The sequence below is a fragment of the Rhizophagus irregularis genome, chromosome 25, assembly GCF_026210795.1.
Source record: "Rhizophagus irregularis chromosome 25, complete sequence".
Taxonomy (NCBI): domain Eukaryota; kingdom Fungi; phylum Glomeromycota; class Glomeromycetes; order Glomerales; family Glomeraceae; genus Rhizophagus; species Rhizophagus irregularis.
Genome location: NC_089453.1, coordinates 1,365,632 through 1,387,995, shown reverse-complemented (window position 1 = coordinate 1,387,995; position 22,364 = coordinate 1,365,632). Strand labels below are relative to the sequence as shown.

Genomic DNA, 22,364 nt, shown 5'->3' with positions numbered 1-22,364 from the left:
TAAATAAAAAGATTTAGACAAACCTTTAGGCCTTGAAGATTGTTTAAGTGTTGAAGTAATGTTCATCGCATGTTCCCATAATCCTTTATCATGTGAACGCGGATTCCAAATTCGTTTACGGAATTTGTTGACAAAATTGTTATGTATGGCGGTAACCACATTCATAGCAGTGAGGCGAGGAATACCTAAACTTTCAAAAACTTCCAGAAAGGCGGCAGGCAAACAGCCACAGACCAGACTATAGGAGGACCAGTTACTAGATGAGAAAGTCCAACAAGGAAGGGAAGTAATTCTATCAACTAGAGGAGAGTAATCACAATTGGCATTATCACCCGCTTCTTTAATTTTTTGGGTAAGGTGGTGGATGTATGATGTTAAAATTTGGTGTAATTTAACACGACGCTTTTTGCATAAAAATAAGTGCATAAAATCTTCTAAGTGGTCTTCACAAGAACGACAGGTTAGAATCTCCACGTATAAATCAGGTCGTGTCCTTTTCAGTAATTCCAAAGTGGGTAGGTCTTCCAGAAAAAGTTGAAATTTTAATGTGTGATGTCTAGAGACATTCTCCTTAGTAAAAGAATTATCAAATTTAGGTTGGAACATTAATGTATGCCATGTAAGAGCCCAATCAACCATGTAGCGAGATGGATCCGTTAAGAGAGAAATAAAATGGAAGCGAAAAAGAGCTAAAAGGTCTTTCATATATAGCATTCGGTGATATCGTTTAAAAAGATGTCTTGGGTTGGATTCACAGATCACGTCATCATAAATCATAATATAATCATAAACTGCGGCGAGATCGAGACGGGAGATGAGAACAGCGTCATCAGATGTATGGGCAGTATTGGCAAGAGAATCAGCGAAGTCATTCCAATAAAAATTAGAGTGAGCTTTAACTTTAAAAGGCAAAACCGAAAGTTGTTTATCCACAATCAGTTGTTGAATGATGGCCCAAAGTTCAAAATTGGTAGTCTTATAATAAAGACGAGAATCTGAATAATCAGATAAGAGACAATGTTTCAAACCCTCGATGGAAGACTGTGAATCTGTATAAATATGAACAACAGAGTTGGCGGGAGAGGCTGATAAGGCAGCATAAATAGCAGCAGCTTCGGCTCGAGAAGAGGAAGACCAATCGTGAATAATATCCCGCTTATAACACTGGTCAAAATCAATTCTATCGGGTACATATCGGGTACCTATATATCGGTGGCTAATCGGATAAATATCGGGTATTTTTACATATCGGGTACCGATAGCTAAGCTATTAGTCACTGATATTGTATATCGGGCATTGATTTATCTTACACATATCAGGTACCCGATATGTAAATTTTAATACGTAAGATTTTTATTTTGTATAACGTACTGTATTATATATAATCCGTTTCAACTAAAATTTTTTATTTAAATTCATTTTTTAGATAATTTTCATAAATAATTTTCTAAGAAATTTTAAAAGTCCATTTGAATAATATTTAATAGGGATTTTATTTAAGAAACCTTTAGATAGATTTTTTTGAGAAATTTTTTAAGAGTCCGTTTGGAAAAATTATTTTTTTAACTAAGAGGATCATTTAGAGCATTTTTGATAGAGAATTTTCTAAAGATTTGTTTGGAGAGATTATTTTTGAGAATTTTTTAACTAAAGGGAATATTTGGAACATTTTTTAATAGAGAATTTTCTAAGAATTCGTTTGGGAAATAGTTTTTTGAGAATTTTTTAACTAAAAGGATCATTTGGGCATTTTTTGATTGAGAATTTTCTAAGAGTTCGTTTAGGGAAATTATTTTTTGAATTTTTTAATTAAGGGGATCGTTTAGGGCATTTTTTGATTGAGAATTTTCTAAGAGTTCATTTAGAGAGATTATTTTTGAGAATTTTTTAACCAAAGGGACCGTTGGAACATTTTTTGATAGAGAATTTTTTTGATAGAGAATTTTCTAAGAGTTTGTTTGGAAAAATTATTTTTTGAGAATTTTTTAACTGAAGGTATCATTTGATAGAGAAATTTCTAAGAGTTCGTTTAGGAAAATTATTTTTTGTATTTTTTAATTAAGGGGATCGCTTAGGACATTTTTGATAGAGAATTTTCTAATGATTCGTTTGGAGAGATTGTTTTTGAGAATTTTTTAATTAAAGGGAACGTTTGGAACATTTTTGATAGAGAATTTTCTAAGAATTTGTTTGGGAAATAGGTTTTCAAGAATTTTTTAACTAAAAGGATCATTTAGGGCATTTTTTGATTGAGAATTTTCTAAGAGTTTGTTCAGGGAAATTATTTTTTGAATTTTTTAATTAAGGGGATCGTTTAGGGCATTTTTTGATTGAGAATTTTCTAAGAGTTCGTTTAGGGAAATTATTTTTTGAATTTTTTAATTAAGGGGATCGTTTAGGGCATTTTTTGATTGAGAATTTTCTAAGAGTTCATTTAGGGAGATTATTTTTGAGAATTTTTTAACCAAAGGGACCATTGGAACATTTTTTAATAGAGAATTTTTTTGATAGAGAATTTTCTAAGAGTTTGTTTGGAAAAATTATTTTTTGAGAATTTTTTAACTGAAGGTATCATTTGATAGAGAAATTTCTAAAAGTTCATTTAGAAAAATTATTTTTTGTATTTTTTAATTAAAGGGATCGCTTAGGGCATTTTTGATAAAGAATTTTCTAATGATTCATTTGGAGAGATTGTTTTTGAGAATTTTTTAACTAAAGGGAATGTTTGGAACATTTTTGATAGAGAATTTTCTAAGAGTTCGTTTGGGAAATAGTTTTTCGAGAATTTTTTAACTAAAAGGATTATTTAGGGCATTTTTTGATTGAGAATTTTCTAAGAGTTCGTTTAGGGAAATTATTTTTTGAATTTTTTAATTAAGGAGATCGTTTAGGGCATTTTTTGATTGAGAATTTTCTAAGAGTTCGTTTAGGGAAATTATTTTTTGTATTTTTTAATTAAGGGGATCACTTAGGGCATTTTTGATAGAGAATTTTTTAATGATTCGTTTGAAGAGATTGTTTTTGAGAATTTTTTAACTAAAGGGAACGTTTGAAACATTTTTGATAGAGAATTTTCTAAGAATTTGTTTGGGAAATGGTTTTTTGAGAATTTTTTAACTAAAAGGATCATTTAGGGCATTTTTGATTGAGAATTTTCTAAGAGTTCGTTTAGGGAAATTATTTTTTGTATTTTTTAATTAAGGGGATCGCTTAGGGCATTTTTGATAGAGAATTTTCTAATGATTCGTTTGAAGAGATTGTTTTTGAGAATTTTTTTAACTAAAGGGAACGTTTGGAACATTTTTGATAGAGAATTTTCTAAGAATTTGTTTGGGAAATGGTTTTTCGAGAATTTTTTTAACTAAAAGGATCATTTAGGGCATTTTTGATAGAGAATTTTCTAAGAGTTCGTTTGGGGAAATTATTTTTTAAATTTTTTAATTAAGGGGATCATTTAGGGCATTTTTTGATAGAGAATTTTCTAAGGATTCGTTTGAAGAGATTATTTTTGAGAATTTTTTAACTAAAGGGAACGTTTGGAACATTTTTGATAGAGAATTTTCTAAGAGTTCGTTTGGGAAATAGTTTTTCGAAAATTTTTTAATTAAAAGAATCATTTAGGGCATTTCATATCCGCCGATTTGCGGAATTTGCCGATCATCAGTTATGTGGCGCAGTACCGATTAAAATCAATCAAAACCCGTTCCTACGTAAGAAAAAATGTCAAAAAATATATAAAAAAAACTTTTAAGACCTCTCCCAAAATATTTACCTCTTTAACCCGAAGCCAGTAGAAGGAGTTTCTAGAAAAAAAAGGAAAAAAATATTATAAAGTTAGTTTATTAAAAAAAACAAAAGAAAAACTTTACAAAATTCAGAATATTTAATGATTTAATGAAAAAAAATTAACTGAAAAATAATTAATAATAAATATCAAATAGATTTTAATTAAACAACTAATCAATACATAATCTAAATTCGCTAAAACATCGTTATAAATATTTAGAGTTATTTATTTATTGAAAAGATTTTTTTTGAATAATTTTGCTTTCTAAATAAATTTTTTCTATAAACTATAAAAAAAAAATAATAAAACAGCTCCAAGTTGTATCTAATATAAAATAATTATAAATATACTTGCAAAAATTCTCAACTTACTTGATGTAAAAACTGTTTGAAAAGTTGATGGGGGAGTTGATGGGGAGTTTAATAGGGAGTTTACGAAAGAAAAAAATTTTTTTAACGCTACTTTTTGTTGAAGTAATTTCTTAATATCTGTCATATGATCATGTAGCACAAGTGTGATCATTTTTGCAAAACTTAATTTACCTAATTTTTATTAAATTATTGTCAAATTCCTTAATTTAGACGAATTTTGTTAATTCCGCAGATTGGCGGATATGTTTTGATAGAGAATTTTCTAATGATTCATTTGGAGAGATTATTTTTGAGAATTTTTTAACCAAAGGGACTGTTGGAACATTTTTTGATAGAGAATTTTTTTGATAGAGAATTTTCTAAAAGTTTGTTTGGAAAAATTATTTTTTGAGAATTTTTTAACTGAAGGTATCATTTGATAGAGAAATTTCTAAGAGTTTGTTTAGGAAAATTATTTTTTGTATTTTTTAATTAAGGGAATCGCTTAGGGCATTTTTGATAGAGAATTTTCTAATGATTCGTTTGGAGAGATTGTTTTTGAGAATTTTTTAATTAAAGGGAACGTTTGGAACATTTTTGATAGAGAATTTTCTAAGAATTTGTTTGGGAAATGGTTTTTCGAGAATTTTTTTAACTAAAAGGATCATTTAGGGCATTTTTTGATTGAGAATTTTCTAAGAGTTCGTTTAGGGAAATTATTTTTTGAATTTTTTAATTAAGGAGATCGTTTAGGGCATTTTTTGATAGAGAATTTTCTAAGGATTCGTTTGGAGAGATTATTTTTGAGAATTTTTTAACTAAAGGGAACGTTTGGAACATTTTTGATAGAGAATTTTCTAAGAGTTCGTTTGGGAAATAGTTTTTTGAGAATTTTTTAATTAAAAGTATCATTTAGGGCATTTTTTGATAGAGAATTTTCTAAGGATTCATTTGGGGAGATTATTTTGAGAATTTTTTAACCAAGGGATCGTTTGAAACATTTTTGATAGAGAATTTTCTAAGAGTTCGTTTGGGGAGATTATTTTTAAGAATTTTTTAACCAAAGGGATCGTTTGGGACATTTTTTGACAGAAAATTTCTAGGAGTTCATTTGGGGAAATTATTTTTTGGGATTTTTTTAACTAAAAGGATCATTTAGGACATTTTATTTTTAATAAAGAAATTCTAAGAATTCATTTGGAAGATTTTTTGAGATTTTTTTAATAAATCTTCTAAGGGTTCATTTGAAGAAATTTTTTAAAAAAGTTTTTTTTAACTAGAGGGGTCATTTCAAATATTTTTTTGATGAGAAATTTTCTAAGGGTTCATTTGAAAAGATTTTTTTTTTGATAATTTTTTAATCGAAGGGGTCATTTGGATTGAGAAATTTTTGTTTTACGACGTAATTTTACCAAATTTAATTATAAATGTATTTAGGCTATAAAATAACATATGGTAAGTTACGTTATGTAATATTGTTATCATGTGATCACATGATTTAAATATTTACATTTCGCATTTTTGTTTATCTTATTAAAACCTTTTCTTCGTTCTCAATTTTTTTTTACTTAAAAACACAATTTTTTATCTATTTAATATATCCAGAAATACATATTTTTATATTTTTTTTATTTGTTATATCTAGAAATGCATAAAAAGGTATATATTACTAATATTTCTTTTCTTTATTAATATTTTTCTATCATTTTTTTTTCGTTTCTTTCTTTTCTTTTACTAATACTCCTACTAATATATTTTTTATTATTTTTTTCTACTATATTAACATTTTTACTATTTAATATTTTCTATTAATATTATATTACTACTGATATACATTCTCTTTCTACTAACATTTTTTATTCTACTAACTTTTTCTTTCTGCTAATGTTTCTACTAATATTTTTTATATTTATATATCTATACTAATATTTTTTAATAACATTCTCTTTTCTCTTACTAATATATTTATCATTAATGCTTCTTTTAAATAATCAAACAGGTATAAGCAAACAAGTGATTTTATTTTTATGCTACTTTTAGTAGAAGTTATATATTATATATATTTATTCAAGTATTCAAGTATAATTAGTATAATTGTTTTTTTTTAATTAAAAAGTGTAAATAAATTTAAATTGTAATAAAGTTTTGAATTAAAATTAAAAAAATATATAAATTATGATTGCATTTTATAATTTTTTTACCTGAATTAAATTATAATAAATCTACTAGTATTAATACGAAATCATTATCCTATATCTATCCGTCTGATATCTGTATGATATCTGTATGATATCTATATGATATATATCATAATATATCGGGTACCCAATAAGTCTATGATATATGACCGATATTTAACTACCCGATATGTGTAAGATGTATATGCGATATCGTACACGATGCGTCACCGTTTTTCTATATTTACTGCTTACGCATATCAGGGTGCCTGATATGTGTAGCATTGTTAAATATAATACACGTATATCACATATATTGTACACATATCAGGTACCCGAAGCATAGTGAACATGCTCATATCACCTTGCCGATCATTTGCTGATCACTAATTCTGGATTTTAAAAACTTATTGCAAAATCACAAATATTTTTCAAATAATGTGGCAAAAAAATAATGGAATCCAAGTAAAACACTAAATTATTATATGACTTTAATTATATAATTATTAGCACAATTTTTAATAATATTATAAATATATTATTTGTATATGATAATTCACTAATTATTGCTGATCATCAGACAAAAATTAAAGTGCGAAAATGAATATGTGAGTGCGAAACTTAAGAATTTGCACAAATATTCTTTATATTATGTAGAATCTATAAAAAAAATAATGCAGTGATCTGATTCATAATGCAGGTTTTTTATTAGTAACATAATTAGTGAATAATTTCGTAAAATGAATAAATATATGCCAAATAATAATAAAAGCTAAAAAGTTTCTAACGAAATTTAATACACAATAAATTAAAACTAAATTTAAATTATTTGTGAAATTTAAGCATATATTATTATGTAAATTTTTTTAGCAACGGTATTTATATTATGTGATAATTGAATAAATGATCAGCAAATGATCAACAACAGTATTGTGATAAAATAGGGATGTCCGCTATGCTGGTACCCGATAGGTAGTGCTCTTAACAGATCGATTCAGACCGGATTCAGCTTAAATCTGATCCGATCTGATTTTTATTTTAATAGATCTGATCTGATCGAATCTGATCGGATCTGGTTCAATTTGATCGAATCTGGTTCGGATCCATTTGAATCCGATTTGAATCTGATCCGAATCTGGTTCGGATCTGATCCTTATCTAAAAGGGAAGGGAACGTTAATTACGTTCCTCAAGTAAAAAAGAAAAAAAACAAAAAAAGAAACGAACTTACCATAGTTCGTTCTTTTTTAAATCCTGGTCGTTCAGCTTCGTCACGTCCAGGTTTCCTAAAAAAAAAGAAAGGGAACGTTAATTACGTTCCCTTAAGTAAAAATAAAAAAAAACAAAAAAAGAAATGAACTTACCATAGTTCGTTCTTTTTTTTGAATCCTGGTCGTTCAGCTTCGTCTCACGTCCAGGTTTCTAAAAAAAAGAAAGGGAACGTTAATTACGTTCCCTTAAGTAAAAACAAAAAAACAAAAAAAAGAAACGAACTTACCATAGTTCGTTCTTTTTTTGAATCCTGGTCGTTCAGCTTCGTCTTACGTCCAGGTTTCCTAAAAAAAGAAAGGGAACGTTAATTAGTACGTTCCCTTAAGTAAAAATAAAAAAAAAACAAAAAAAGAAACGAACTTACCATAGTTCGTTCTTTTTTTTGAATCCTGGTCGTTCAGCTTCGTCTCACGTTCAGGTTTTCTAAAAAAAAAGAAAGGGAACGTTAATTACGTTCCCTTAAAGTAAAAATAAAAAAAAACAAAAAAAAAATGAACTTACCATAGTTCGTTCTTTTGAATGCCAATGTCGTTCAGCTTCGTCTTACGTCCAGGTTTCCTAAAAAAAAGAAAGGGAACGTTAATTAGTACATTCCCTTAAGTAAAAATAAAAAAAAAACAAAAAAAAGAAACGAACTTACCATAGTTCGTTCTCTTAAATCCTGGTTGTTCCTTCGTCTCACGTCCAGGTTTCCTAAAAAAAAAAGAAAGGGAATGTTAATTACGTTCCCTTAAGTAAAAAAAATAAAATAAAATAAAAGAAACGAACTTACCATAGTTCGTTCTCTTAAAATCCTGGTTGTTCCTTCGTCTCACGTCCAGGTTTCCTAAAAAAAAAAGAAAGGAACGTTAATTACGTTCCCTTAAGTAAAAAAATAAAAAAAAATAAAAGAAACGAACTTACCATAGTTCGTTCTCTTAAATCCTGGTCGTTCCTTCGTCTCACGTCCAGGTTTCCTAAAAAAAAAGAAAGGGAACATTAATTACGTTCCCTTAAATAAAAAATAAAAAATAAAAAAAAGGAACGAACTTACCATAATTCGTTCATTTTTTTTAAATCCTGGTCGTATCGTTAGGCTTTGTTCGTCCAGGCTTCCTACTAAAAAAGAAGGGAACCGTTAATTACGTTCCCTCAAGTAAAAAAACAAAAAAAGAAACGAACTTACCTAGTTCGTTCTTTTAAATCTTGGTCGTCTGGCTTCGTCCGTTCGTTCAGGAAAAGTTTTTTAAAAAAAAAAATTTTTTTTTTTTATTTAAAAAAAAATCTGATCCGAATCTATTCAGATCGGATCAGATTTTCTTGTGTTATGATCTGATCCGATCCGAAATTAATCGGATCAGATTTTTTTTAAATCTGATCTGATCTACGGATCAGAATTTTGAAAACCGAACTGGATCTGACTCGGATCAAATCTGCGGATCCAGATCAGATCGGATTTTTTTCGGAGCACTACCGATAGGTACCCGATAGTATTAATTTTGACCAGTGTAAGTGGCAATGGAATTAAGAAAGCCAGAATCTTTGACAATTTGAACCCAGCTCCATCCCATAGAAACATCACTAGTTCCTAAATTAATAAGAGAACCATCAGTGTAAAAGGTATAATGTGAGTCTGGAGAAAGCACGACCGATGATGATGCAGCAACATCGCCAGCCATAAGTAAATGTGGAGTAGGCGAAGCCATGTCAACAGTATCATAGGAAATATTGGGAATATCAGCAGCAAGCACCGAGCGAACTGAAGGATTACAAATTGAAGTAACAAAGTCCATGATTTCCGCCCATGACACCATAGCAGTCAGGCTGGATGTGTGATTCATAATGGATGATTTCTTCATAGGCAAAATCCATGACCGACAAAGAGAGACCGAATAGGAGCAAGACACAGAACTAGTAGCAACCGATTTCTTTATGTAAGAGGATTTGTTTAAATTTAAAATGCAGCCAGGACAAGGTTGTAGAGTAATAAAATCGCTCAGACGAGATAAGTAGTCTGAAATCCAGTGTACAATAGTACAAGTAGAATGCTTGGGTTGGATTTGAATCTGTTTACCGAATATAGGGAGGCCATCATCATTCATCGTGATAATCCAATTCTTCTTATAACTAGAAGGAGGAGTACAAGGAGCAAGTTCTTTTGCAATCTGGCTCACAGGTCGTTGTTCAGTCATAAATCGATCTTTCAATAAACCAGGTTTATCTGGAATCGTGACGTTAGCAGAAAGATTTTTGTACCAATTGGGAAGACAGGCATTACCACGCTTTTGAATAGAGTTAGCATATATGACAGACCAAGAGAGTAAATGTGTTCCCTGAGGTGTTAAAAGTTGTGAAAGGTAAAAAAGGCCACGTTTTCGAAGTCTTGTTAAATTGGTCTTGAATACATCCAAAGAAAGACATTGATAAATGGGAGTATGGCCATTAGGGTAAGTTAAATCAGGCACAGGCGATAAATTAGTGCGTAACAGACAGAAGGGGGTTGAGAGCAATGAAGCTAAAGTATTAGCAATATAATCTTGTTTAAAAATTATAAGAGAAGACCAACAAGTCCAATCCAAAACCATCAAAGGAGAAATAGGAATTAAACAATAAAATTGAATAAATCGCACCCTATAATTAAAAAGTGATTTCATAAAAACAGAAGAAGTATTTGCTAACAAAAATAAATTAGTAAAATGACTTTGTTGTTGAAACGAAAATAAATTGATCAAACCCAGGGTTTGTGTTAAATATAACACCACATTAGGAACAGAATGTGATAATTTGGCCTTGTGTTTAACTAAGGCGCGAACTGAAAAAGTAATAGTAGAACATTCAACCTCAGATAAATGCGTGACTTGCATTCGATAATCCAATTTCAAGATCAAAATAGTATTATAGAGATATACCACTTGTCGAACAGTCAATTTTGCAGGGCGGAGAGTTGCAGAGAAAGAATTACATTCTCGTTTAAGTTGTTATCGGATAAAATTCCTAGAGCCGTTAATATTAAACCAAACGCCCAAGAAACAGAAAAATGAGGACATAGGGATAAAAGTAACAGTAATATTGGACGTAATGTTGAGTGATGAAGTCCTCAAATTAAAGGTCACAGGAGATAAATCTCGAGATACGGTAACTGCATTGGTGGCTAAAACATATTTATTATGGTTGGCTGAAGTATTGTTCAAACAATAAAATTCTTCAGTGATAGACAACATATGTTCCATTCTCTCTTTAGAAGAAGAAATCAAAGTAGAATCATCCATAAACACCAAATTATTAATTTCTAAAACATCCAGAGAACAAGAGTTTGATGAAACAATATCAGAAGCCATTGGAGAAACTAAACAATAAGAGTCTTTCATCTCATTTTTGAGAGCTGTGAGTAGAGGGTCTAAATAAATAACCCATAAGAGCGGGGAGATAACTTCACCTTGGTCAATCCCAATTCTAACTCTATATGGTGGAGTAGGGCCATGTGCAGTAATAACACGATTGGAACGTGACATAAATAAAGAAAGTAAGAATTGAATAGCATTTTGAGGCAGACGTAAGCGTTGAAGAGCAAAACGCAACATGGATAAATCAATAGAATCAAACGCTTTTGAAATGTCTTGAGAGAGGATCCATAAGGGTTGTTTGGTGACTACTGAGTCATGGATAATAGATTCTAGAGTAATAATAGGATCATGGCAGAAACCTCCAGGTAAACCTGCGAAATTACCTCCTTGAAGAACATGGTGAGAAGCAAGCAGAGGAGCGAGACGATTGTAAAAGAGCTTAACCAAGGCCTTACGAATCACCTCTAATAAAGTAATAAGACGAGTATTTTCAAGTTGGCATTTCCATTCGTGCGGTTTGGGAATAGGAAAGACAGTAGCTTGTCTCCATAAATCAGGGATATTTGCGTCTGATAAACAGGCGCAAATTAAGTTGAAAAGCAGAGCAGAAGCAGAAGGACCTAGGTGTTTTAACATCTCATACGAGATTATAGAAGGTCCTGGGCTTTATCATTAGGCATGGAGGAAATTGTTGAGAACCATTCATCAAGAGTAGGAGGATTTATAAGTGAATCAAAAATAGCTGGAGAGACATCAGCAAGTGGTGCATAAGCATTAGACCATCGTTCAGGCAAATCCTGTATGGAAGAAGGAGGGGTGGAAGTAATTGGAACAAAGTTTTGAAAATGTTCAATAACTTCTTGATCAATGGCATCTGGAGAAGTTAATAAGGTAGAGTGTGTTGGATGATCAATAAAAACACGATCAAGAATGATTCGTCGTCTGGTTCGTGACAAGGCAGATTCAATAAAAGTGGAGATATCATTGGTAAAGTTATCATTCCGAGCATCAATTTTTGCCTGAATAGAGGAAGCTTGGAATTCTTTTTCTTTAAGCAAAAGTAGGCTTCGCAAAAGCAAAGTCATGTTCTCTAATATTTGAAGTAAATTAGCAAAATCATCAATTCATTCATCACGAAGAAAAGGAGGAAGAATAATAGAAGTAACAAAGATTTGTTTATAAACAAAAAGGAGATTATTAAGACATATATAATAAGAAGACCATTTGGTCTCAAAACTAACAGAATATAAAATAGGGTTTCTGTGAAGCAAACGGATAGTCTTAACCACTTTAGACAAAAATCGGTAAGATTGGCATAAACTTTCCAGATTCTTAGGCTTCTTTGGAGTATAAGTATTGCCTATAGTAACTGAGGGTAAATTAGATTTTCCAACTTTAATAATTCTGGAATGGAGATATTCACACTTCTGATTAAGAGGCCAAGCATCAAAGACAAGTAAATCAATTGGACATAACTTATCCAAGTCATTAGCATCGGGAAATTTTTTAAGATGCAGAACTGCGGAGATTTGTAAAATTAGCAGATCTTCGCATTTTTTTTGTGAATTTATGCGGAAGTCTGCGATTTTGCAGATTTCTGCTTTTTATTTTTTACAAAGTTATGCAATAATCTGCAATTTTGCAAGTTTCCGATTTTTTATGACAATTTTTTGTATAAATATCTGCGATAATCTCCAAAATTGCAGATTTTATCAAAAATTTGAATAGATTTTCACATTTTCTTTTTTTTATTTGATAAACTTCACAAACTTTCTTTCAGTTTTTATTTTGATAAACTTTGCATTTGTTTTAACACAAACTTTTCAAAGCTTTTTTTTTGCAACATTTTAACACTTTAAAAAAAAAATAATTTTTCTTACAACACTTTGGAAAATATTTTTTTTTCACCATCTTTTAAAGAAAATTAACTATTATAAAGATACCAAAAAATTAGTCAATATTTTTTAGTGTTTTTATTTAAGCTTTGAGTTTCTTTGAAGTTGACGAAGTTCGTACCTTCTTTTGGACATTTTGAAGTTAGACTTCAAGAAATTATGTTCTGGACTCTCCATTTTGAAGGAATATTTATTTTTTTTCTTAAGTCCTAGACGCTGAAAAACAGCTCACAGACTTTTATTTTTATATTTTTATTTAACGAACGGTATTATTGTTCATTTTATTTTTTTTTCGAAGTCCTGGACGCCAAAAACAGCTCCGGACTTTACTTTGAAGGTAAAACCTTCAAAAAAAAAAAATATTTTTTTTATTAAATTTATTGACGAACGTTAACTAACGTTTCGTCTTATTTTTTTTAGATAAAGGAAGCCAAAACTGAGTTCCGGGCTCCTATATCGAAGGTGAAGCAAACCTTCGAAAAAAAAAATAAATTTTTTTTTTATTTTAAATTTATTGACGAACATTAACTAACGTTTCATTTTTTTTTCAGTTAAAAGAAGCCGAAACTGAGTTCCGGGCTCCTATATCGAAGGTAAAACAAACCTTTGAAAAATAAAAATTAATTTTTTTTTTATTAAATTTATTGATGAACGTTAACTAACGTTTCGTCTTTTTTTTAGTTAAAGGAAGCCAAAACTAAGTTCCGGGCTCCTATATCGAAGGTAAAACAAACCTTCAAAAAAAAATTAATTTTTTTAAAATTAATTTATATTGACGAACGTTAACTAACGTTTCATCTTTTTTTTAGTTAAAGGAAGCCGAAACTAAGTTCCGGCTCTGGACGTTAATTTCGAAGGTAAAACCTTTACCTTCAAATTTTTTTTTAATTATTATTTCAACGAATGTTACTAAACGTTCGTTTTTATATTTTATAGGTCCTGGACGCCTTAGAATGGCTCTGGACGTTAATTTCGAAGGTAAAACATTACCTTCGATTTTTTTATATTTATATTTAACGAACGTCGCTAAACGTTCATTTTTATATTTTATTTAGGTCCTGGACGCCAAATAATGGCTCCGGACTTTTATTTATGTTTAACAAACGTTATTAACATTCATTTTTTTGACTTTTTAGGTCCTAGATGCCAAAGAACGGCTCCGGACTTTATTTTCGAAGGTAAAACCTTCGAATTTATTTTTAATTTAATGAACAGCAGTAATGTTCGTTTTTTTTATATTTTAACTTTAACGAATGTTACTTACGTTTGTTTTTTCAAATTTTTAGGTCCTGGACGCCGAAGAATGGCTCTGAACTCTTATTTCGAAGGTAAAAAAACCTTCAAATTTTTATTTTTAAATTTTTTATTTAATGAACGTTACTAACGTTCATCATTTCTTTTTTTAGGTCCTGGTGTATTTACGGTTATCCAGATAAAATTTTTGTAAACGGATCGGATAAAAAGGATTGAAGGATTTTATCCAGATTATCTGTGTTACTAATGGATTGAGATTATCCAGCTTTTAGTTCTGGACTCTGGAGATAATCCTTTTTTTCTTTAGGTCCTTCAGTTCCGAACTTTGGAGATAACTGGTAGGGGACTTTTTTTTAATTCTTATTCTTTTCTTTTGTTATTGTTTCGTTCTTATTATTTTTCGCTAATTTTGTTTTTCTTCTTCTTTAGGTTCTTCAGTTTTGGACTTTGGAGAAGAAGGGTGAGTTTTATTTTATTTTTATTTCCTTTTTATCATTTTGTTTTGTTTCCTTCTGTTAATTTCGTTATTTTTCTTTAGTTCTTCAGTTTTGGACTTTGGAGACGACAGGTGGGTTGTATTTTTTTATATTTATTTATTTTTTTCATTTTATCTTATTTCCTCCTGCTAATCTCATTCATTTTCTTTAGGTTCTTCAGTTTTGGACTTTGGAGACGATGGGTGGGTTGTATTTTTTTATTTTTATTTATTTTTTTCATTTTATCTTATTTCCTTCTGCTAATTTCGTTCATTTTCTCTAGGTTCTTCAGTTCCTGGACTTAGTGTTTCAATCCGTTTATCCGCAATTCGTATCGTGGACGCCTAATCTTTCGGATTCCCATTTCGAAGGTAAAAAAAACTGAAATTTTATTGTTTTTTATTTTTGTTGTTTCTTATTTTATTTATTTTTTTTTAGGTACGGGAATTCAACTGGAATCCCAATTCGAAAGTAAAATTCAAATTTTTATTTTATTTTTTTTTAACGAAATGTTTGTTAACATTTTCGTTTCTTTCTTTTTGTAGGTCCGCAGCTTTCCTTGAAGGAGTTTCAAAAGTAAAATTTTGAAGGTAACCTTCAAAATTATTTTCTTTAAATGAAAATGAAACGTTTAACTAAATCTTCATTTATTTTCTTTTGTAAGTACAGGAAGCCATTTAACAATTTTGAAGTAAAACTTCAAAATTTTTTCTTTTTTTTTATTTTCCAACGAAATGTTTACTAACATTTCGACTTTCTTTTGTAGTTTTGCGGCTTCCAGTTAAAATAACTGGATTTATAAAATTGGCCAACACTGCTTTATAGAAAAGTTCCTGGAAAGAACTTCGAAGGTATTCTTTGAAGTTCTTTTAATTTTTTTAACGAAACGTTTGCTAACATTTTCGTTCTTTTATTGTTGTAAATTTACGGGTTCCTAGAAAGCTCCTTGGACAGAACTTCGAAGGTATTTTTCGAAGTTCTTTTAATTTATTTTTTTTTATTTAACGAAACGTTACTAATTAACGTTTCCTTTTTTTAGGTCCATGACTTTTTGGATAAGAACTTCTTTGTAGATCTGAGTACAGCCTCGTCTTATGCTTGATCCGGTTACAGAAATCAATTTTTATCATCATTCAGTGCTGGTCTTCAGTGGGAGCCTGGGCTTCAGTGGGGGTTGGTTCTTCAGCAGGAGCTGGAGCTGGTGCTGGTGCAAGAGCAGGAGGAGACTTCTTGGATGAGAACTTCGAAGGTATTCTTCGAAGTTTTTTAATTTTTTTGTTTTTTTTTAATGAAACTTTACTTTTTTTATAGGTTTGCGACTTCTCAGAGGTATCGGTTAGGACCTTTGGAATAGTAAGTTTTGAAACTTCAATTATTTTGTTTTTTTAATGAAACTTTACTAACGTATTTTCTTTTTATAGGTCTGCGACTTCTTGGATGATATCTAAAGGGAACTTTGAAGGTATTCTTTGAAGTTCTTTAAAATTTTGTTTTTTTTCTTAACGAAACGTTACTAACTAACTGAACGTTTTTACTTTTCTACTTTTTGTAGGTCTACAAGTTCCTGGGCACTTCTTAAATGCAAATTTAAATAGTTGTTTGTTGGAATCGAACCAACTGGAACAATGTTCAAACCATTAACAACAAATAGAGAAAAGAGTAAATTAGTTAGCGCATTTACTAATAAATAGTATTACTTGTAAATATATCTAAATTAAATAAATTAAGTAAATTAATTGATATTAGTTAAATTGAAGTATTATAAAATTGAAGTATTATTTGTACTAATTATTTTAAATTAATTCGCAGATTTAATTTTTGAAGATTGTTGCAGAACTTTATTTTCTTGAAGGGTAAAAGGGGAGGATAACAAATTAATCAGACGAAGTCTTATTGACTAAGTCTGAGGAAGGGCCACCAGAAATGGAGCTAATAAATCTTTCAATAGAGCCAGATAAGTGATCGAATTTGTTATCTAAAGATCGTTGAAAGGAATAAATTTCAGCACGTTCTTTGTTAATAGTAGCTTCATCAGCAGTTTCAGGGATGGGAGAGGAGGAAATGATGGAACGGGAAACAGGGACCATTGGGGGAGGGAGAACCGGACTGGAAAAGGACCTGTTCGAAGTGGGCGGGTTAGATTGTGTTATATAAGGGGGGTGCTTTGGTGGTTGTTAACAAGCATATGTGAACAATCATTAGGGTCAGGTGGGAGAACATCGTTTTGCATATGTCCAAAAATATAAAGTTCTAGCCGAGACATCCTCTGATCAGCTAATTCAAAAGCATGAATTCTAGCACGTACATTAGCCATATCTTCTTGAAGGTTTTTAAGCACCGAAAGGATCTCTTGAATTTGGGAATAATTAGGATCCACCAAGGGAGGTTTGTGACTAAATGAGTTGTGAGCAGAGGTACTATTAGTACGTTGGGAAGTGGAAAAGGAAACTGAACGGTCTTTGCCTTTACGCTCATTAGATCGAGATCGTTGAGCAGTTTGAGTAGAATTATTGGAATTAGAAGAATTGGGCGAAGAAGTATTATTGGTATTATTATTGTTCCGTCCAGTATTACTGGCAGAATGATTACGTTATCAAGAATTAGAATGATCTTTGGATTGAGAACGGGAACGATATCTACTGCAATTAGCAGAAGAGTTATGGTTATTCGATTGTCCAATATTGAAGCATTCTTTTAAGTGTGCAACAGGATTACGGGTGTGTGAACGACCTCAAGAGTTGTTCAATGGGCATGCGGCAGGAGCGCAGCCAAGTTTGCCGCATCTATGGCAAAGCTTGTTTGTATTCTCCGGTAGTTCCCATTGGAGTCTGTGACCTTGCAGGGCGATTGATTGTTCCATTGCAGTGTCCATCATTTGTTGTGATTTAAAAGTGATGTAAGCCCATCGTTTAGGTTTGTAAGAATTAAGAGACAGGGGGATATTAACGGCCATAGCGCCAATTGCTTGTACTAAGGGTGCTAAATGCACATCTTTTGTGTTAATAGGGAGCTGAGATAAAACAGCAACAAATTCACGTCGTGATTTCTTTTGATCAAGGGTGAGGGAACATGGCGTAATGCGTAAACAAGTGGAGTAGCAATAAATCACCCACTGCTTATCAACAAAATGCTGGATGAAAGAAACATCATCATAAATGATACGAGCTTGTTGAACTTTAGCATTTGCACGTGTATGTAGATGACAGGATTGTATGTTACCATACTTTTTGAAAAGAGCGGTAATATCATCTTTTTTGATGAAAAATGGGATATCAGTAACTTGGATAGCCCAGAGATCTTCATCAGTTCGGAGTTGCTGGGGTCATGTAGGAAAAATCGGAGATCGGCAAGGTCATCATGTCGGAAAGAAAGGCAGGCATCACGTTCAGTGGTTGAATTAAAATGAATGACTAATCTTTTGAGGTCACCAGAACCAGACATGCGAGCACGGCTAGTGTAAGAATGATAAGTTTCTAAAAGGAGATTATTGACAGCGTCAATCATAGCCCGATTGGTAGGATATTTTTTGACAAATTCAGGAGAAGTATTAGGCGCCGCAGCAGCCTAATAATCACGCCTAAGAATGGAAATAGTGGGCGTGTCAAGGGGAAGAGGAGAAGTATCATTAGTATCCATAATATCTTTATTAGGAGACGCGTCTAAGGGGAATTTTCTTTGTCTTTTAGAGCATGCATGGACGCGTCAGTACCAGACGCGACAGAACCAGACGCAGAAAGCGCAGTAGTATCTTTGGGAGGAGGAGACGAAAAATTGTCAGTATTATTTTGTTGAGGAGGAGTAGTATTGCTGCCTCCAGCATCAGCCGCTGAGTCAGCGACGTAGTCTTCTTCCATAGGGTTTTCTGGGAGCGTACGAGTACGTTTGGAAGGGTTGTTTTTATTGTTTGTTTGTTTGTTGTCAGAGTTTGAAACGTCAGAGCCAGAGTCTTTATTTTTGTTTCGTTTGTCTTGTCGCTTGGCAAGTCTCCCGTTAGGATTATTGCCAGCTTTTTTGTTACCTTTGGGAGGCATATTAATAGTAAAATAAGAGATGTGTTAATACGAAGAGTAAAAATTTCTTCCGCGAAATTTTTGACCAAAAATCTACAAGAAAGAGTTGGCAGATCGGGATCAAGTCACACTTTCGGCAGATTGGCCCATTTTTCAGGGGTTCAAAAAATCATTTTTTGTAAATATCTCAGCATCCAGTAGTCCAATTTTGATGATCTTTTTTTAAAATTGTAGAGTTAAATGAGGGCTACAAAATAAAAAAATGTTCATTAAAATTGAATCACTGAATGTTGAGATATTTACAAAAAATGTTTTTTTGAGTTTCAGCAAAACGGGGTGTTTTTGGTCAAAAGTCCATTATGACCTTTATATTAGATATCCGGGATCCTGGTCAAACTCCAATTTTTGCAAAATACTTGGGGTACTGTAGCCTGCTATATATGAGGTTGTCTAAAGCCGTGTTCAATCACGTGACTTGTAAAAATTTATTTTTTACAAATAAAACTTTTTCACCAATACATAAAACTTTCAAATTACATATAATATATGTATTTTAGCCTGCTGTGCAAGTTTACTTAGTGCACAATATAGGGTTTTGAACACCATTTTTGACTTATTTGAATTTTTTCATTTTTGTCATCCATTTTTGGATATGATCGGCAAAGATTATTCATTCATATGTAAAGTCAAAAACAGTGTTTAAAACCAGCTTTTTTTCACTAAGTAAACTTATAAAGCAGGTCAAAATACACTTATTCTAGTATAACTTTCATACTTACATTAATCTTAGTTCATAAAAAAATGGCTTATTTATAAAATGTCAAGTCACATGATCGAATACGGTTTTAGACGACCCCTATATATGGTAATACGAAAATAAATATAAAACTAGTATAAAACTAAGTAACTAGTACAAATTTAATATATTATGAGTATAAAACTAATTGATTAATACAAATTTAGTATATAATTAAAAATATATAATTATAGTCTAACTTCAATATACCAATATTTGATATATTAATATATTATTAAAAATTTGATATACTAATAAAATTTTATTTTCTCACTATATATAAGAATATACTGTATAAATATTGATATATCTTTAATATAATGATATTTTCCAAAAATTTCATATATGTCCTAATATATCATTATATAAAGGTTCAGTTTAATTGTAATATAAAACTAAATGAATAGTATAAGTTTAATATATTATTAAAAAATAATTTTTTTAAATTTTATTAAGTAGCTCAAATTTAATATATAAAAAACAATATATATATATTCCAAATGAATACAATATAAATTACAAACAATGACTATTTACTAGATATACCTTCGCATTTTTAAACAACATATTATTCTAATATAATATTATTAAACTTAATTTAGACTGTTTCTTTGCTAAGGCATTTTATTTTAAATGTATTATAATTGTTAAAGTATAATATATGTACAAATCCCTTCTCAAGTTTTCAAACTTTCTTTGATTTATTTCAAATATCAATAATTGCTATTTTATTTATAGTTCAAATTTTTTTTTATATTTATCCATATCCAAACCTTTTTCTAAGATCACTATTGCCTATTTATAAATTCTTTACTTTAAATTCTTTTTGCCATATTTGTTCTAAAAGTATTTTATCTGTTCTAATTCCAAGTGAATTATTTAATATTTTATGGTTTTCCGCATATATTACTGTAAAAATTTTTACAATAAATTTATGTAATGAAGCAGAAGTAAAATTAGCATGTATTACTCTCTTATAATATTGTAAAAAAATGATTTTGCTTAATAAAAGGTGCTGCAAAAAATAAATATCTTCTATCTTCAAATATAATGATAATAAAAATGTTAAACCTAATTAAAAATTTATTATCATTAATTTCTTTGTATTAGATTTTTTTTTTTAAACAAACATACTGGCAATTTTCTAATTATACTTCATAAATACTTGATAAATGAGATATTGAAGAAGGATTGCTATCAGCTAAACATATACAGTACGTATTAATAGTAAGCATTTATTTTTTTTAAGATACTTAAAAAAAATGTTTATTAATTAATTGTTTGATTGTATTTACAGATAATAGTTCATCTATTTTAAGTTTTCATACATCAATCTCAAAACAATCTTCACAATCATCAATAATTAATAATTTGCCATATGTAATATCAGTAAATTTGAAATACTTAAATTTCATGATTTTTAATAAGAATAATAGTGTCTAATAGTTGAACCTTTTAGTGGATTAATAATCCTATAACATGCACTTTTTTTATTGGTTAAATTTGAAGTTAAACTTGCTAGATCAAAAGCAATACATGTTAAAAAATGAAAAATCAGGCATTAATCAATTACCAATCAGTTACCAATCAGGTAAAATTCTATATATGATATTATTAAATACTTTTGATGCATTTTTAATTCCAAACATTGGTGTAAATGCTTTTTCTTTAGTAATAAATGCATATAATTTTTCTGATAATTCATTTTTCATTTTCATATAAAAATATCCATTAACCAAATTTAATGCAATCACATATTTCTATCAAATAATCTTTTCTAATATTTCTTTCATAATTGGTAATATGTAATTATACAATACTGTATTATCATTAACTCTTAGAAAATTATGACATATTTGTAACTGTCCTCTCTTCTTTGATACTACTATATAATTTACATATGAAACTTCTTCTTTAAATAATCTAATTTTTTTATTTTCTAATAATTTTTCATTTTGTTTTCTTATTTCATCTTCAATATTCTGCAGAAATTTAGTTTTTTGCATCTTTAAAAACTTATTTTCACATCCTTTTTAATCTTTTTTATTTCATACTTAAAACTATTATCATCATAACCATTTCCATTTTTACCAAATTCTCTTGTTTCAGCCATACTGTTTTCAAATATATCTCTATATTCTAATATTATTTCAACTAATTTCTTATTTTTAATATTCTTCAAATATTTTTTTACAATCTCTTCATTATCCATATTTTTTACTAACTTTTCTTCTATCACAACATTATTTCAATCTTTATTTTTTCCTATATAAATTTTGTCTTTCTTTTCTTCTTTTAATTCATAAAACTTTTGGATATTTTTTTTCTTCATAAAAAATAACTTTTCTTTAAAATTTCTTTTTTCAATTTTTTCAAAATATTTTTCTTTACACTTTTCTCTAAATATAACATTCTTTCATTATACTCACTTTTCCATTTTTGTATATTTTTAATATACTCTTTTTCTTTAAACTTTAACTTTTCTGATATTTCTTTTTTTTTTTTTTCTGCAATGTATTTAATAGTTTATTAAACAGCAAAAGATTTGGGTAATACATAAAGTAAATAAAGCTTAATCTAACTATCTAATACTATTAATTACCAAATCACTTGTCATACATAAAACACCTCACATATGTACTGTCGAGTGAAGTTTTTACTCAGAGGATATAGTTCATTTAGAAACAGCCATTCTTAGCATAAATGCCCACTTTTCTGATATTTCTAATACAACTGATTTCTTATTTTTCTTACAATATTTTAAAACTTTTTCAATAAATTCTTTTGGAATGAATAATAATGATAATTTTAGAAGTAATAATAAATAATAGTAATAGAAGATTTCCAAGAGATGATTGTTAGGGCAGTGACAGATATTACCTAATATTCTAAGGGAAGGGGGGGTAATTGAAAATCTTAGGTTACATATATACTATATAAGGAAATTACATATATAATATATTTTATCTGGGGGAGGGGAGGTAAGCTCTTATAATAAACTAATATTAGGTAATATCTGTCATT

At 29.6% G+C, this 22,364-nt stretch overlaps 2 protein-coding genes across 2 annotated transcripts; one reads left to right on the top strand and one right to left on the bottom strand.

The window, feature by feature from the left end:
* Positions 1 to 13,757: 13,757 nt before the first annotated feature.
* On the top strand, positions 13,758 to 15,975 carry OCT59_016776 (uncharacterized protein; the record flags this gene model as incomplete). Its single annotated transcript, XM_066145910.1, has 11 exons — positions 13,758 to 13,782; positions 13,941 to 13,982; positions 14,091 to 14,132; positions 14,488 to 14,518; positions 14,597 to 14,626; positions 14,707 to 14,737; positions 14,818 to 14,905; positions 14,973 to 15,005; positions 15,685 to 15,783; positions 15,846 to 15,863; positions 15,956 to 15,975. The coding sequence occupies 11 exons, from the start codon at positions 13,758 to 13,760 to the stop codon at positions 15,973 to 15,975; spliced, it is 459 nt and encodes a 152-aa protein (XP_066003647.1).
* A 5,373-nt stretch (positions 15,976 to 21,348) lies between these two features.
* OCT59_016775 (uncharacterized protein) lies at positions 21,349 to 21,552 on the bottom strand (the record flags this gene model as incomplete). The annotated part of the gene is made up of 1 exon (XM_025328706.2): positions 21,349 to 21,552. The coding sequence occupies one exon, from the start codon at positions 21,550 to 21,552 to the stop codon at positions 21,349 to 21,351; it is 204 nt and encodes a 67-aa protein (XP_025165431.2).
* Between the last annotated feature and the right edge of the window lie 812 nt (positions 21,553 to 22,364).